Below are 16,775 nucleotides of genomic sequence, written 5' to 3'. Positions count from 1 at the left end.
AGAAAACTGGATTTGTGATATAACAGACCGCTCAGATAATCAATGTATTGCATAATCTGGTTCTGCCCAAACCCACAGAACCAGTTTCCCTCAAATAATTCCTAGAAAAGGCTGCATGGATAAAGAAAACACAGTATGTCCAAAGGCCCTTCACTTGTCACTCATTTAGACACACCAAAATTATAGGCTAAATTGAGATTATTTATGAATTCCATAAACACATTCATAATATCACACTCAAGATGAAAAGTAGATCAGCAAGGTGAAACCTGATCATACAAATGTAACTGGAGACGCGAGTATGAATCATGGTATAAATATTTATAAATAAATAAACCTTCATTCAGGGTATCTTTCTAAGCAGGGGCTGAATCCAGAATCCTACCTTCTCTGATGGAGGCATTGACAGTCCTATTCATCAAAGAAATAAGCATGAATCCTAACTTTTATCACCAGAATGGGTAACAGTAACAGTTACCCGCATTCCACTCCCTTTGCATTTAGGAATGAAAGACTCATACTAATCTAAATAAAGAAAACCTCTCCAATTAAATTCAAGGTTGTGACTCAGGTAAAACTGAATACAAGTGATTTTTGTAATTTAGAGTAGGTTACAATAGAATCAGTGGGCTGATGATGACTCACTAATTAGGTATAGACTGGTTGGAGTTTACTCATCCTCTTCCTTCCCAAAACAGTCCTGTTGAAAGATACTTTGAGGATAACAGCAATGGAAAAGGAAGAGTTGGCAGTTTCCCACTGTCACAGCATGCAATCCAATCCCATGCACAGTTAACTCAGAAATAAGTCCCACTAGTTTAATTGAGACAACTGCAGTCCTTAGCACACTTACTTAAAAATCTCTCATCTTTTTAAGATAATCTATTTCACCACTGGGAATAGATTCATTGCAAGAGTACATTAGAACAAAGAAAACAAATATCTGCAGTAGAATATTTTAGAGGATTGTCTCTTATTCTAGAATTCCACAACTCCATGGGCAAATATTCAATATGTCAGCATATGATCACCCTGAAAAATTAGAAAAGGTAAGCTTCAGAGAGTTTCTCCATACCAAACATATCAATTTCTCACACAGCAGTTTTTTATTTTATTTATTTTTGGATTTTTAAGCAGCCCATTCCCAGAAGGGTTCAGGGCGGTGTACAAGCAAATTCACAATAAAATACATTTGAATTTAAATACATTTAAAACCCAATAAAAACATAACTACAATACTTCAGCAAAATTAAAACCAAGACGGTAGCTTTCCTACCTAGACCCACGGGAGGCCATGATGAAACTTGATGGCTCAACCCAGCTGGCACAATGAAAAGGCCTGGCGGAACAGTTCCGTCTTGCAGGCCCTGCAGAACTCATTTAGGTCCCACAGGGCCCTGATCTCTGGGGGGAGCTCGTTCCACCAGGTTGGGGCCAGGACTGAGAAAGCCCTGGCCCTCGTGGAGGTCAGCCAGGTGACTTTCAGGCCGGGGATTCCCAGAAGGTTCACCTCTGACAAGCGGAGGGACCTAGTCGGGCAATATGGAGCCTCAGGGGTCAAATGCAGATGACCCGCCATCATCAAAACTAGCTGGGTGTCACCCTATACGAGCGCCTTGTCCCCTCGTCATGTGCCCACTGCCACACTTGCTCAAGCCGTCTCAGCTCCCATTTCATCCTCCTCAACTCTACCAGGGGGCTGATTTGGAACGGGGGCAGAGAGGACGTCTTGGGGCAAGCTCCTTGGTGGCTTTAGAGAGTCTGGAATACCAGCCCTCTACCAGCTCATCAATAGAGTAACCAGGAGGGGGTGACTTCCGCAGGAGATTCTGGAATCTTGTGGGATCCATAAGCCAAAATTTGCCCAACGCCTAGACTAGTAGACCAGAGAACAAAACAGAAAATGTATGAATTATCTTTTACCAAGTGCATTAACTTATGAAGTTGGTTGTTGTACAGCTAAGTACAAGCAAATGAAATCATTGCTAATAGCCACTATTTCTCCAGATCGCTTGTATAGCTTCCAGATCGCTTGTATCTTGTTAAAGCAATATTTCAAAACTGCTTAATCACAAACACAAATAAATGACCATCTGCTCTATGTTCTAGCCACCGTAGATTACTATCAGTGTAATCCTAAGGGCTGCCTGTGCTGCAGTGACTGGCCACTTGTGTAACTGTAGTGCCGCTACTCTGGTCCCTGAAATGTTTGGTTAGTCATGGTGGGGAATGTGGGGTTAGTCATGGTGCGGAGAAGAGTAATCCTAAGGGCTGTGGTGGATAGAGGAGGCAGAACCAATCTTGGAACACAGACTTGGGGTATAGCCTTTGCTCATCACAGCCCAAGCAGGGCTGCAGCCCACACAGTGTCGTTACTTTGGAAAGGGTACAGGGAGATATTGAGGACACTTTGTGCAGTCATGTGTGTCCTCTACTCATAGGCCACTGCAACACCCAGCAGCCTATCCACACTGCCAATGGTGCCCCCAGGCCATCCCTAATGATAGCAGAGCAGGAGAGAGGGGCACCAGGGCAGGGCATTTTGTGAGGAAACAGGCCTCTGCTTACTTGTCAGTGCACGGCCAGCCCTTTGGGTGCTGCCTTCAAAGGTGGGGTACCTGTTCATGTTCTGAATTGGGAAAGGCCAGCTATATAGAATAGACTTTACACTCCCTTTGGGTGTTGAGTCAAAGTCCTAAGTGCCCTGTCTGCAGGGGCAAAACCAGAGAAAATGGTGCCCAGGGCAAGAAGTAAAATTGTGTCCCACAGAAGGGGGCTGGCTCCATCAACAGTCCATTACAGCTGCCCCATACACCCCCATGGTACCTTTAAAATTGAACTTACATTTAGACATCTGAGTGGTGCTGAGGCTGGCATGACATTGGGGGCGGGGACAAGGCCAGAGAAGGGCTGCCTCCAGTGCAGGCTCAGTACAAGATGGTGGGCAGCTGAGCCCAATGCAGCTCCTTCCTCCAAGAGGGGGGGAAGGGGGTGGCCGAATGCATGCCCCCCATGTGACACATTCGACCCCCTCTGTTCTCCCCCCCCCCGCCCGTACGCCAATGCCGGTCTGTGCTTTTCTGGTCACTGTGTGCTACTGCTTGCTTTAAGTTTGCACAGCAGAGAGATCTGAGAGAGTCTGTGCTGCGTACTCTACCTCATGAGTTTTAGAGGACTGGGGGGTTTGCAATTGGATGCTGGGAGGAGGCTTGGCCACCACAGAGGAGGGAGTTGAGCTGCTTCATGGACATAGCTGTAGTAGCGGGCACTTGATTTTTCATTTCAGCTGGCATCTGTGGGCTACGGGTTTGTGTGTGCATGTATAACTTTGCATCTCTGACAGGAAGCCCTGGATTAACCATTAAGCAAAATAGGCATGTGCTTATCGCCTCAAGTTAAGAGGGCCCCAAAGAGCTTTTTCTCCTTACCTCTGCTAAATATTGAAGCAGATTTGTTACATCAGATGGAGGATAGGATCAAAAACTTTGCAATTAAAAAATGCAGGAGAAAACTTTTTTAGTATAAAGTTATAAGTAAGCAACAGTAAATATTATTTTGCATTTTTGATTCATGCAAGTTAAAATGCTATGTATCTTCAAGGCAAGAAAGCAATGGAATAATAGGTATTTTGTTTCATACAAATATTTTTTCATTAGTGTGTGTGTGTATTCTAACAAATAATGTTTATTGCGTGCATATATATAAATGGTTTAATATTGTTGTTACTTTGAATTACACATACAGCACATTGGGGATAGCATAATCTTTTCAGTAAAGGTCTTAATCTGGCCCTGGTTCCCAGGCTGAAAGGGCTTAGGTACCTGACTGACTTCAGCCACATTCTCTGAACTGTATATTGCCATGTTGGTGCAGGGGCTTATGCCTCAGTTGTGCTAACGGACAACTGCTGCAAGGCTGCACTGGTGCCCCAAAGCTGCTGAGCCACACGAGGGGCCTGTGCCAGTGTAACTGGCCCTTGTGCTGGCTTCACTCAGAGATACACGAGCATAAAGGTCAGTTAGCTCCTTAAGCACATTCAGCCCCCTCCCTCTAGGATTGCACTGCAAAAGAAGTGTATCACTGGCTGCCTGTTTGCATCTAGTTCTAATTCAAGGTGTTCATTCTGGAAGTTCAACCCCTAGAAAACTGCTAGGGAGTTTACGAGTTAACAGTCTTGGGTTAAAACTATGGAGAATTGAAGGATGGGAGGTAGACTTGAAGAAGGGAGGCAAAACCAGTAAAAGCCCAAGCAAACAGTTCACAGCAGATGAAGAAGCCAAGCTTTAAAACTTCAAGGCTGACTGTGATGCAAAATGATGAGACCAAGGCAGAAACACACCTCCTGAAAAATAAATAAATGATATAAACTGCATCCCCACTGTATATTATGGAATAGCAAATAGCTGATAGACATGCATAGAATAAAGAGATGATGCTACACAATTAAAACAACGTTAAGTTTGCTGCAACAATTTTCAGGAGTAAGGGGAAGGGGAGTATAAACCTTAACTTTGTAGTTTTGTTTCTACTTTTTGGCTATATAGAAGTCTATTTGTGATCACAAATAAATATAATTCTGCCAAGACGGGCTTTTCCCATCTTCGTCAGGCCCGGCAGTTGGTCCCCTATCTGTATTGTACAGACCTGGCTACAGTGATCCATGCGATGGTCATCTCCAGGCTAGATTACTGTTATTCACTCTACACTGGCCTACGCTTGAGACTGCTCCAGAAACCGTAGCTGGTCCAGAATGCAGCTGGAAGACTGCTCACTGGGACACCAGTGAGGGAGAAAGGGGCACATTAGACCTGTGCTCCATTGGCTGCACTGGTTACCAACTGAATTCCTGATCAACGTAAAGTTTTGGTTCTGACCTTTAAGGCCTTGAGCTTTAGAGCAGTGCAGATGAGCCCCCATCAGTGGTATAGTGCCAATGGGGGGAGCGACACCCTAGGCGCATGCTGATGTGGCGGCATGGCAGGGACGTTTGTCCCAGCCACAGCAGGGGAATGGCGGGGTGCAGGGCACACGTTTGTCCCAGCCACAGTTTCCCCTTGTTCTGTCCCTGGCCCCAATTTCACTTTTTGAAGTGAGACTGGTTGTCACAAAAGAAGTCCTCTTCAGTGGCTTCCTCCACTGCTGTGGTATGTCTTTTCCTATGCTTGATTTATAGCTATCTTTGGATGTTTATTGGCACAAAAGGAGTACTTTCTCTTTCAAAAACCTCAGCTGGCTTTTAAGTGGTGTGCCTTTTTATTTGTTTCCTCTTCTTTTAATGGTGCTTAGATTATTAGATTGCCATATGTTGAGTAATTATAAGCATCAGAGGAGCTTTTGCTTTAATATTCATTATATTACGCATTGAGATTTAGTAGGTACGATAGAACTGCGGGTTTTTAAAAATTAGTTATGGGGTGGGGGTAGAGAGGCAACATTTAACAATTTTTTGGAGGTAATAGTATGGTTAACTGCTCAATTTCTTCCTGCGCACAATTAAACATTTTCGCTAGCTTGTAAACATTTTCCATAATGCGGCTGTCCTTCTCGAAAATGTTTAATTGTGTACAAGAAGAAAAATTGTGCAAGTAACCAAAAATTCCCAATTCCTCAGCCAAGATGTAAGAACCGAAAAGGAAAAATGGGCGGGCTGTAGAGCGCTGCCCTGTTTAAGTTCTCGGTGATTGGTTGGTTAGGTGCTGGCAAATGGGAAGGGCTGGCCTGCAGGTGGAGTTTCTACATTCCATATTATTGGGCATTTTATACGTTATTGCTAAACCCAGAGTAAACTCCATTTCACGCTCGTCGGCCGCCCCGGATTTGTAGCCCCATTCGGTAGCGGAAGCACAGAACTCAGGCCCCAAAACAACACACAACACAACGGCCGTTGGTGACGCTGCAAACATTATTTTACCTTCACAATTCATTAAGGCGGGCTCTCGGCAACCGTTGCTTCCTCGTCACGTGTGACGCACGCTGCACCCTCATTGGGAGGGAGTACAGGGCGTTGTCCACGATTGGTGATAGCGGAAGAGATGGGAGGGGCTTAGGCGGAGATTGTTGTAGTAAGCTCTGGAAGATTCCTCCGCCCGCCATATAAATACAGAGGGAGGACGCGCCGCCGCCGAATTATAGCAAGTCGGTCGAGGTGGTGTGGAGAGCGGCCATGGGGAAGGACTATTACCGCACCTTGGGCCTGGCCCGTGGAGCCTCCGAGGACGATATTAAGAAGGCGTATCGCAAACAGGCGCTGCGCTACCATCCCGACAAGAACAAGGATCCCGGCGCTGAGGAGCGGTTCAAGGAAATCGCCGAGGCGTACGACGTACTCAGCGACCCCAAAAAGCGCGAGATTTTCGACAAATTCGGCGAAGAAGGTGGGTTTGAATAGAGCCAGGTGGGCTGGACTGTGGGGGGTGAGGGTGGATGGGGGAAGAGAAGTTTAGGGTCTGTTTTATTTAGACGTGAGTCCCATTGAATTCGGTAAGGCTTAATCCCGTGCATGTCGGCATTAAATTAGGGCAGTTGACTTCAGGGTAGGAAAACTGATGGAGTCTTACCATTTGTTCGTCTGTATCCTCAGGTAAAGAGAAAGACTAAATCAGAGGGCGAAATTAAATAAAAACACCAAATCTTTGAGGTATCAGAAAAGTAGCGTTTGTGCCTAACTGAACGGCGCTACTGTCGGAATAAAAGCTGAGGCTGAAACTTCTTGAACGTGCTGAGGCGCGAATGTTGGAATGGGGCCCATCAGGAAGCTTCACTGGTGAAAATATTATGTGATTCGTTGTTTTCAATTTTTTTCACGCTACATACTGTTAACGCTTGGTTAATCTCAAGTAGCTTGCAGTTTTGCCCTTCCATTCTTCCCTTTCATCTGCCTTGGTATCCTCTGTACTTGAAAGATACCATTTTCTGGGATTGTGCCGTCTTTGCTTGAGGTTCCACGTTTCAGCAGCCAATCTGCCAGGACTGGTTTCCCAAGAAAAAGTGAAGGGAGGAAAAGGAGAGAAGAAAGAGCAAATTATTTTGCTGTGTCGTCTTGGACTCTAGCCAGATTAGTTGCCATCTTTGAATTGTTCTTGTTACATTAAGGTCACTCCTTAAAAGTTTACCACTACCCTACAGGTTCTTCCTGTCTGGGAAGCCTGCTTTGAAATCAAGTTCAAATACTTCAGGCAGAAAAGAAAATGAAAAAAGAAACTCAGTGTAGAATTGTTGTGAACTCCTGTTGTCTGTAACTCTGTATGATTTTTAGAGTGGATAAGGAATGCTTATATTTTTCTCAGTTCAGTACAGCTTGTTGTGTACCTCAGACATTTTGTGCCATTGTCTTGTCATATTGGTGCCTTTAATTAATGAAATGGAAACCTTCCATTATGCAAACTGTGGTTGGTTTATAGAACTTTTCGTGTAATATCTATTGTGCTTGCAGTTAGTGAATATGTAATAGTTTTTTCTGCTCGGATACTCCTGATAGTATTGATTGGCTGTGTTTGGCTGCATGACAGGCTTTCTAAGATAGGTGGAGCCTTTGCTACAGAACTCTTCTAGGTCTTACTAGAAGATTCTAGGGTGGTTTTTTATTTGGTGTGTACTAACCTCTGTTACAGTTTTAGTTTCATTTGGCAGTTTTGGATCCTTCATATTGCTATTAAATACAAAGTGTAAGAGTAGAACTTTTGCTCATTATGTAATTTTCCTGTACATTCTGAATATAGAACTCCTGAGAATGAAAACAGACAAGGTATTGTGAAGTATTTATACTAGATGCCTTTAGTAAAATAAAACACTCCCAAGATCACATGTGTGCTGGTGCACGTAAAAGTCCGGAATCCTAAAAATAGTATGTTTCAGTATTCAAGTCGAAAGATGCCAAGGAGGAGAGACTTTCAGGATTAGTTGTGCTGTTTTAATATGAGAATTTACTATTGAGTAGCTGCTAATTCCTATGTTCCTTTATTTCAGGACTAAAGGGAGGCGGTCCCAGCTGCAGTGGAGGAGGACCCAATGGCACTTCATTTACCTACACCTTTCATGGAGACCCTCATGCCATGTTTGCAGAGTTCTTCGGTGGGCGCAATCCTTTTGACACATTTTTTGTGCAGAGGAATGGAGATGAAGACATGGACGTTGATGATCCTTTTTCAAATTTTCAAAGCTTTGGCTTTACTCGCGGTCGTGGAGGCCAAGAAAACATGCGCAAAAAACAAGATCCTCCTATTATTCATGACTTACGAGTATCCTTGGAGGAGATTTATACTGGGTGCACCAAGAAAATGAAAATTTCTCATAAGCGTCTGAATACAGATGGGAAAACCACACGTAATGAAGATAAGATCTTAACGATTGAAGTGAAGCGTGGATGGAAAGAAGGAACAAAGATTACTTTCCCCAAAGAAGGAGACCAAACGCCAAACAACATTCCAGCTGATATTGTCTTTGTTTTAAAGGACAAGCCACACAGCGTTTTTAAGAGAGATGGATCTGATATTATATACCCAGCCAAGATCAGCCTCCGTGAGGTTAGTGAACATAAGGTTTGTTGCAGAGGTGGGATCCAGCAGGTTCTCACAGGTTCCCGAGAGTAGGTTACTAATTATTTGTGTGTGCCGAGAGGGGGTTACTAATTGGTGATTTTGCCATGTGATTTTTTGCCTTAGTTACGCCCTCCTCTCAGCAGTAGCACGCAGAACTTGAAGCAGTCTAGCAGGAGTTGCACTGCCGTGCGTGGCAGCCTGCGCCCGCATGCATTCGTTTCCCGCCCAAGGACCAGCGCAGCGGCTGCGTCCTTGCCACAGCCCCGCCCAGGAATGCCCTGCCACGCCCCCCTCATGCCCCGCCCAGCCCCATTGGTGCTATACCACAGTTTTAATCCCACCACCATGGGAACCTGTTACTAAAATTTTTGGATCCCACCACTGGTTTGTTGATAACAAATGAGAAAGGAAAGAATTTTCCTTGATCCTGAAAGTGGGACCACCTTTCCAGTTTGTAGAGTTTAAAAACGCATTCTGCAAATGTACTTACCACATTCTTGACTTGACATAGAATGTCTTCCTTCAGGACATTTCAAATTCCTGTGGAAACAAATTGTTCTTGTGACCTGTTTGAATTGAGATACAATGAGGAGAATTGTGGTTACTTTTTGCAGTCTTTCCCTGTGTTTGCTCCTTGTTAACCCATTCAATCTTTTTTGGGGAGGCTGAATGGAGGTTTAGTTCAGAAAACCCGTGAGCAGAAAACTTATTAATGTCTGTGGTTTTGTTTTTTACATTTAGGCTCTGTGTGGTTGTTCCGTGAATGCTCCAACGCTCGATGGTAGGACCATACCCATGTTATTCAAAGATGTCATTAAACCTGGAATGAAGCGAAGAATTCCTGGTGAAGGGCTTCCATTTCCCAAGGAAGTAAACAAGCGAGGGGATCTTATTATTGAGTTTGAAGTAAAATTCCCGGACAGAATTCCACAGGCTTCAAAAAATGCCCTTGAACAGCTCTTGCCAATATAATGAGACTGTGAAAACTGGGCTGAAATGCCTTCATAGCCGAGGATTTTATACTGTTATCAGGATTTCAGGGTCTCTTGGCAGAAGAGTGGGAGAGTAACTTCATGTTGCTACAGGTTTTCCAGAGAGTCCAAATCTTGCAAGTTGCATATGCACTCATCAGTGATTCTAACTTTATGTTGTCATTGCTTGAAGCATTTATACCAGTTAGCAGCTGCGATGGAAAGAGTTGGCAGAACATCTCATAAGGATGACAACCAGTCACAATTTACTGCCTTCATTTGATTGGCTCGTCCTATTTAGGGCATGTCGTATAGAACTTCCACTGGAAAGAATAAGTCTCAAACTTAAAACTGGACTTCATAGTAAACTTCTCCAACCTCTTCCCTCTGCTGTACTGTGTTATGTTCTGTACCATTCTACATTTAAATCTTTTATAGTGGTGTATATTTGATACTACTTTAGCCTATTTTCTCATTGCTCTGAGAGGTGTCATTCCTAAATAGTGCCATGCACTGATTTTCCTGAGATGGAAATTTGCCCTTTTAGAAAGGGAAGTGCAATTCATCTTTTTCTATTAACCCTGCAGTACCCTGGCTAGTTGCAAAATTTCATGAAGGTGTTTATGGGTTTTTTAATTGAAACTATAACATGTTGTCCTCTGCGCTCTTAGGTCAGTACAGTACGTTATTTGGCCTATTCCAAAGAGCTGGTGAAATATCACAGTGCCGTATTTTGAAGGCTTACTTAAATACACATTTTGTGGGGCTTGATTTTTTACAAAAGAAAGCACAGCTCCAGGTTTCTTTTTTAGTAAAAACAACCCCCTATGTTAAATTGATTTTAAAAATACCGATAGAACTACTGCAAATGAAGGTAAATTGAAGTTAGACTTGAGTGGTTGGTGGAAAGATCTTGAAACCAAGAAATAAAACAAAGATACTAGAGTAATCATAGTAGACCATGTGAAGGATTTGTTTTGAAAATGCTAAGCATCTTGTCCAAGTAAAGGCTAAAGATGGAATCTATTAATATGTTCCAGAATTCAAAGGTGGTCTCCACTGAACTTAAAGATTCCTTGCTTCTATGGTCTCCACATGTACTCTAAGATATCTGAGCCTAAAGGAGGATTAGGTTGGTATTCTTGACAAGCAGGTACAAAGCTGAGATTATTGTAGTCGGTGCAGGCCAGTTTCTTCTGTAAAACTGATTTCCTAGTGGCAGAACTTTTAACAAGTAACAATGGTCACCTCACTACAGAATTCTCAGTTATGGTAAAATATTTCATAAAGCACCTGTGTATTTTTGAAAGGACTTTATGGGCATGTGAGAGTCTAAAAGAATCTTGCTCTTTATGCCTAAGATTGTAGGTATTGTTTTGGACCTATAAAAGTCCTTGTTCTTTTTGATACTGAACAGGCATGTGAGAGAAATGGCCATAGAAATTATTACTCTATATAGACATCTCTTCAGACGTAGCCATCTTCTGGTGGTTTCTCAGACTCCAGAAATAACGATTTCCTTGAGTATCCAAGTTAAACCTTACCATTATAATTTTTCCTTGTTTATCTTTTTGTCACATGTACTTTCTGAACCTCTTTCACCTGAACATTTTTCATGGTTTTGATGGGTTTGTACATAGAACAGAATTGTCCAGTTGGCAGCTAGATGGAGCATTTTGAATGTTTAGTGCCTTTCACAGATAAGTCTTAGTAACCTTTACAATGACTCTGTAAGGTAAATAAGGCAGGTTCAGTTAAGAGTACTGGTTTATCTAAAAAAGATTCTGGGGTGCTCATGGCTTAGATGAGATTTAAACCAGGAACTCATTAGCTCACCATCTTAACTGATATGGTCAACCAGCTCTTTATCAATGGGTTTCTTTATATCCATCTTCTAGCAATAGCCCAGGATGTATTTAGGCTTGGGGAATAAAATTCACCCATTAATTTGTAGATTCCTTAGCACAATGACAGCCATCCTAATGAAAGTATCAAGTCAATAGTTTCTTCATAGACGGGAGTCAGAGCAATAATAAGCTTTCTTGGCTAATTTGTAGCAGTTCTTTTATGGAAAGCAATTACCACATGCAAGAGACTGCTGTAGGTAATTACCTACTTGTGCTCCTAATACTTCCAAGACTAGGCCAATCTGATCCTGTATTTAGACAGGTAGAGATTGAGGGATAAAATAATGCAAACCTTTAAAAAAATGTATCATTCCTACCGTTGGAGTTCATGTGCATAAAGTAAGTACTGTGGGGTAGGGCTGTAGGATTTGAACAAGAGCACCAAATGTGGGGAAAACTTACCTGAACAACTATTTTGGCCATATGAAAAGAAGTATGAAATTGTGTCCAACAAATGGGCCTGTGATACAGAAAAAATTGTGTGGGCTTTAGGTTTGTCTTGTGTAACAAATGTAACTATATATTTTGCTGCATGAGTGTATGTACTCGGAAACTGGCCAGTTGTGGCTTACTAGTGCATGTGTGTACAGTGAAATAGATGTATGTGTGTTTTTCGTATGTGTCTTGTATGCATAGAATTTCCTGCCAGCATGGATGCTATTGTAGGAGGTTGTACTGCAACCAGTCCTATGATGTGCTTAGTAAACTAGAATTCACATACTCTGTTTGGAACATTTGAGCAAAAAGGCTTTTCCCCAGCTTGGCCTACATTATCACTACCAGGGCTTATTCTCTCATGCTTTATCAACCACGATGTTGCCTCACCTTATAAAGTGATGGGGTGCCATTTCTATATCAAAAGTGCCCCTCTGTGTAACAGCCTGTGGCTGTTTGTTATTCACTTCACTAGGAAGTTGCTATTGGTTGTCAAGTTCTGTACCTACACTCCAAGCAATTAAGTATCTGTGCAGTCATGTGCAACATGGGAGTTATGTTCTATATCCCCTCATTGAATGGTATCCTGTGGATCTTTTGCTGTGTTTCAAAGGGTACTGGAACATGGTGCTGTAATGACATATTCGTGTTGGGGTACATGAGGTACAGTATGCTTTAACCCTTGGGGGAAAATCCATGTACACATTGCCACAATTAGTGATTCAATGAGGCTCATGTAAGATGTCATTCAGCTTCCAAAAGTATCATATTTACAACCAGCAATGAAAATAGTTGGTATAGGTCTAATTCCCTTGTGAATCAACACCAGTGTTAAATGTATATTATATGTACATTTCAGCTACAGGTAACTAATTCTTAAAATGGTGATTTTATGTCACCTTCCTATAACTTACAGATGTTTTATTCCAAGTTTGGATGTGTCAATTTTATTGGTAGCCCCCTCGGGTTTTGAAATCTTTATTTTTGGCTTGAATTTGAACATTTACCTCCATCCTTCCCTTAAGGTCATAGAGTACTGATGGAAGATTTCTTAATGCCTGCTGTGGGAGAGATTGAAATTTCTAAAACTTGAGTAACTGGGTTTCAAAATAACTATTAGCTTCTAGTATAGACAAATATAAGTACAGTGAAAGGTCACAGCATAATAAGTTTTTTCATAACCACAGAACAACCCTGCTGGATCAGACCAGTGGTTCTTTTGGTCCAGCAACCTGTTTCACATAGTGGTCAACCAATGACGCTCGAGGGCTGACACGCAGCATAGAGATCAAGGCCCCCTAGCAGTAATATTTGGGTTTATTTTAGTCTCTACCCCTTGTACCTACTGAGGCACTATCCTTGGTGAATTTAACTCCCTCTTAAAGCCACCAATTCTCACCAGCCATAAATTTACACAAGTTTACAATTGTGTTCTAAGCAGAGTTGCATTTTCATGACTTCAATGGTTTCAGTAATGAAGTACTTTTTGTGTGTCTTGATTATTTTGTCTACCAACTTAACATGGATGCACCTAAGAGTTCTCACATTATAGTTGATCACCGAGGCTACCTTAGGCTGTTTCTGCATAGCCGAAAAACAGCACCCTAGGGACGGTAAAAACACTGTCCCCGGGGCACTGTTTGCACAACTGGCGTTGCTGTGCCCTCCCCAACTAGCATGAAAACAATGCTTTTGAAACTCAATCCAAGCGAGTTTTTTCAAAAGTGTCATCTTTCCACTGGCGCAATGCACTGGCATGAGGGCGCTGCTTTTGGCCCCTCTGGTGTTTGTTACCACCTCTCCTCCCTGCACTGCTGTGTACGGCTGGAGGGACATGCTCTCCGACCAGTGGTGGGATTCAGCAGGTTCACACCACTTTGGCAGAACAGGTTGTTGAAATGGTGCTTGTAAAGAACCAGTTAAATTATTTGAATCCCACTACCAGAACCAGTTGTTAAAGAATTTGAATCCCACCACTGCCTCCAACCCCAGGAAGACAGTGTAGGCGTGTCCCTCCAGCTGTCCAGAGCTGCACAGGGAGGAGAGGTAGGTGAACTGGACAAACCTGAGGCGCCTCTGCAGTTTGCTGCAGCTTCAGGGCCGCCCGCACAATACCGTGTGATCGGTCACAAGCCTCCACCAACATTAATTATGCCAGTGGAGAACCATTTCTGCCGCTGTGCAGAAACAGCCATAAAGTAGGAGAAGGAAGTCCGTGAGCAAGAAGAGACGCATTGTGTTCCTTTAAGAAGTATAGTAGGGCACAAACCCAGCAGGAAGATTTGTGAACAGAATTTCTGTTGAGTGTAGGCCATCTTAAACCTTTGTACTGCTGAAGTAAAAACCTGCAGCTATGGAAATAGCCTACCAGCTGGCTGGCACAGAGTGGTAAGCTGCAGTACTGCAGTCCAAGCTCTGCCCATGAGTTCTATTGGTTTCAGGTAGTCCGTTCAAAGGTTGACTCAGCCTTCCATCCTTGAGAGGTTGGTAAAATGTGTTCTCAGCTTGCTGGGGAGTAAAGTAGATGACTGGGTAAGGCAATGGCAAACCATAAACATAGTCTCCCTAATAAATATCATCTGATGTTTCTTTATGGGGCAGTAATGATCCAGTGATTGCAGAGAGAATGTTACCTGTTTAGAAACAGCCTACTAATGCCCATGTTGTTTAAATATTTGCTTTCTAAGTAAAATAAATGAAATTATTTACTTAGGTCAGTGAGCTAAAAGCCACTTTCATCATCTGTTTCTGTTATGGTCCTTGTATTTTCATTTCTCTTGAAGCAGCAGGAGTGTTGGTAATGGTTCTTCACACAGAGTAAGAATTCTATTATGTTTTTTATCAACCTACCTTTGTTCCTGTGAAGACACTGTTGCAAGGAAAGTTCATACAAGCAAACCTCAGACTACATAATATTATTTATTACCTGTTATGTTTGTATAGACAAACTACTCTTAGTTTTCACTTTTTCTCAATTTTTCTACTTTTTTCAATGAAAAAAGTTATATGATTTTTTAAAAAATGTACAAAATTCAGAAAAATCAAATGGTACTTGCATGGTACAAGATTAGGACAAAGAGAAGCTACTAAAATTAAATAAAGTAGCCTAGAGTCATCAATCTTCATCCCAGACAAAAAGTACAATCTGGTAATCCATCTGGTAAGCAGCAAATTGTGATTAGGTCATGATGGTTCTTCAGCAATATAGTTTTAATTAAAACACTCCCCAAAGGTGTTCAATATGCCATTAACATTTATATAAAATGTTGTAAAGTATATAAAATTTATATAAAATGTTTCTTTGTACAAAATGTTTAATGCTCCTGGAGTGGAAAGTCTCATAAAACTAGAATTAGATTTATTAAAACTGTGATAGTGATATCGTTGCTCTCGGGCTGAAGTACTTTTCCAAGAAATTAAACTTTTTAAAAATGGTTTAAACTTCACAACCAAACAGAAATTAATGAGATCCAAGGTAGGATTTCTCAAGAGTGAGCCTGGCTGTTCAGGACTCCCCCCGCTCCCTTGTCTCCTATCAAGTTATAGTCAATTTATGGTGACTGTAGGGTTTTCAAAACAAGCTTATCAGAAGTGGTTTGCCATTGCCTTCCTCTGCATAGCAGTCACATACTTCCTTGGCAGACTCCCAACCAAGTGCTAAACAAGGCTGACCATGCTTAGCTTATGAGATCAGGTTAGCCTGGAGTAGAACTTATTCCTAAATAAATGGGCATCGGATTGCAGTCTAAGAATTCCCCCATTGCTATTTTTGTCTACACATGGCATTTTTTATTTAAAATAATAAAGGGCGGTGACTAATTTTGAGGTTATATTTACCCTCAGCAAAATATCTTCTGACACCATTTTCTAATAAACGACTATATGGTTATCCCAGTGGCCTTTTTGCAGCAACTGTAGTGTTACCATGGGATAAGCTGAAGCGACAATGCATGGTGCCCAGACAATTCCTGCAACAGAATATTGTTCCCAGGAACGAAGTTAAATATTTTAGCTGCATGGATAGATGAACTGGGATGTCCCTTGAAATGGCAGCTGACTCATAGGGGATGTACTAAAACCAATGACAGGAACTGAAAACAATGGGAGAGGCCTGAAAGCCCAGTTCATACAGAGGAAGCCAGGAATGCCAATTTACTTTCACGGCTTCCACTGAAATACTTTACAACATACAGAAGTTAAAAATGTAGAATGCATTTTGAGAAACCAGTCCTAGGCCTGGAGTGATAGCCCACAGAGTGGAATTGGTCCCTGCGACTGGAATGGCAGGTCCCAGTGTGAAATGAGGGTAACAGATAAACAGCTCTGGGTTCCAGATAAACAGCTCTGGAAGTTCAATGACAGCCCCTGGGAGTGGAATCAATAATTTGGGACAATATTGACAGCCCCCAGAGTGGAATGGCAGTCTCTGACCCAATGGAAAATGGGCTAATGGAAAAGAGTCCCCGTTCCTAGAGAGGCACAGCCCGAGATGGCTATCCCAAGCCACTTCCGGCTGCCCTGTCCCAGCTGCCTGGTTGGCTCATGCCGGTGATGACGGCATGGGGAGGGGGCAGAGCACCACTGGTGGATCCTCTTGAACAGGTGAGCGGCAAAGGGCGGGAAACGGGAGGGAGTTGCAGGAGCACAGATTTTCAGTGCAATCCTAACCTCCGTCCGCCCCTCTTGAATGGGGGGGGGGTCAGGGGTCGATCCTGCTTTGGGTGGCCTCATTTCCCCTTCCCCCGGGTCCTTCTTGGGGGCAGGACCACATGGGAGACCCCAGCAGCGCCACTTTGGGTTGCAGACCCCCCCAGCAGCCCCACTGAGCTTCAGGGGCTTTCCTGGCGGATGGCAGCCTGGCTGAGTTGAGGAGAGAAAGATGTCAGGTTTTAAAGGAGTTATTACATCCAACCCTGCAAGGTTGC

At 42.8% G+C, this 16,775-nt stretch overlaps 1 protein-coding gene across 1 annotated transcript; it reads left to right on the top strand.

Annotated features, from left to right (window-relative positions):
• The first annotated feature begins 6,073 nt into the window (after positions 1-6,073).
• DNAJB1 (DnaJ heat shock protein family (Hsp40) member B1) lies at positions 6,074-12,033 on the top strand. Its single transcript, XM_048487912.1, has 3 exons — positions 6,074-6,374; positions 7,966-8,522; positions 9,279-12,033. The coding sequence occupies exons 1-3, from the start codon at positions 6,164-6,166 to the stop codon at positions 9,507-9,509; spliced, it is 999 nt and encodes a 332-aa protein (XP_048343869.1). The 5' UTR covers positions 6,074-6,163; the 3' UTR covers positions 9,510-12,033.
• Positions 12,034-16,775: the final 4,742 nt, after the last annotated feature.

The sequence above is a fragment of the Sphaerodactylus townsendi genome, linkage group LG03 (genome assembly GCF_021028975.2).
Source record: "Sphaerodactylus townsendi isolate TG3544 linkage group LG03, MPM_Stown_v2.3, whole genome shotgun sequence".
Classification (NCBI taxonomy): domain Eukaryota; kingdom Metazoa; phylum Chordata; class Lepidosauria; order Squamata; family Sphaerodactylidae; genus Sphaerodactylus; species Sphaerodactylus townsendi.
The sequence above is the reverse complement of the archived record's forward strand: the minus strand, read 5'-3'. Positions and strand labels throughout refer to the sequence as shown.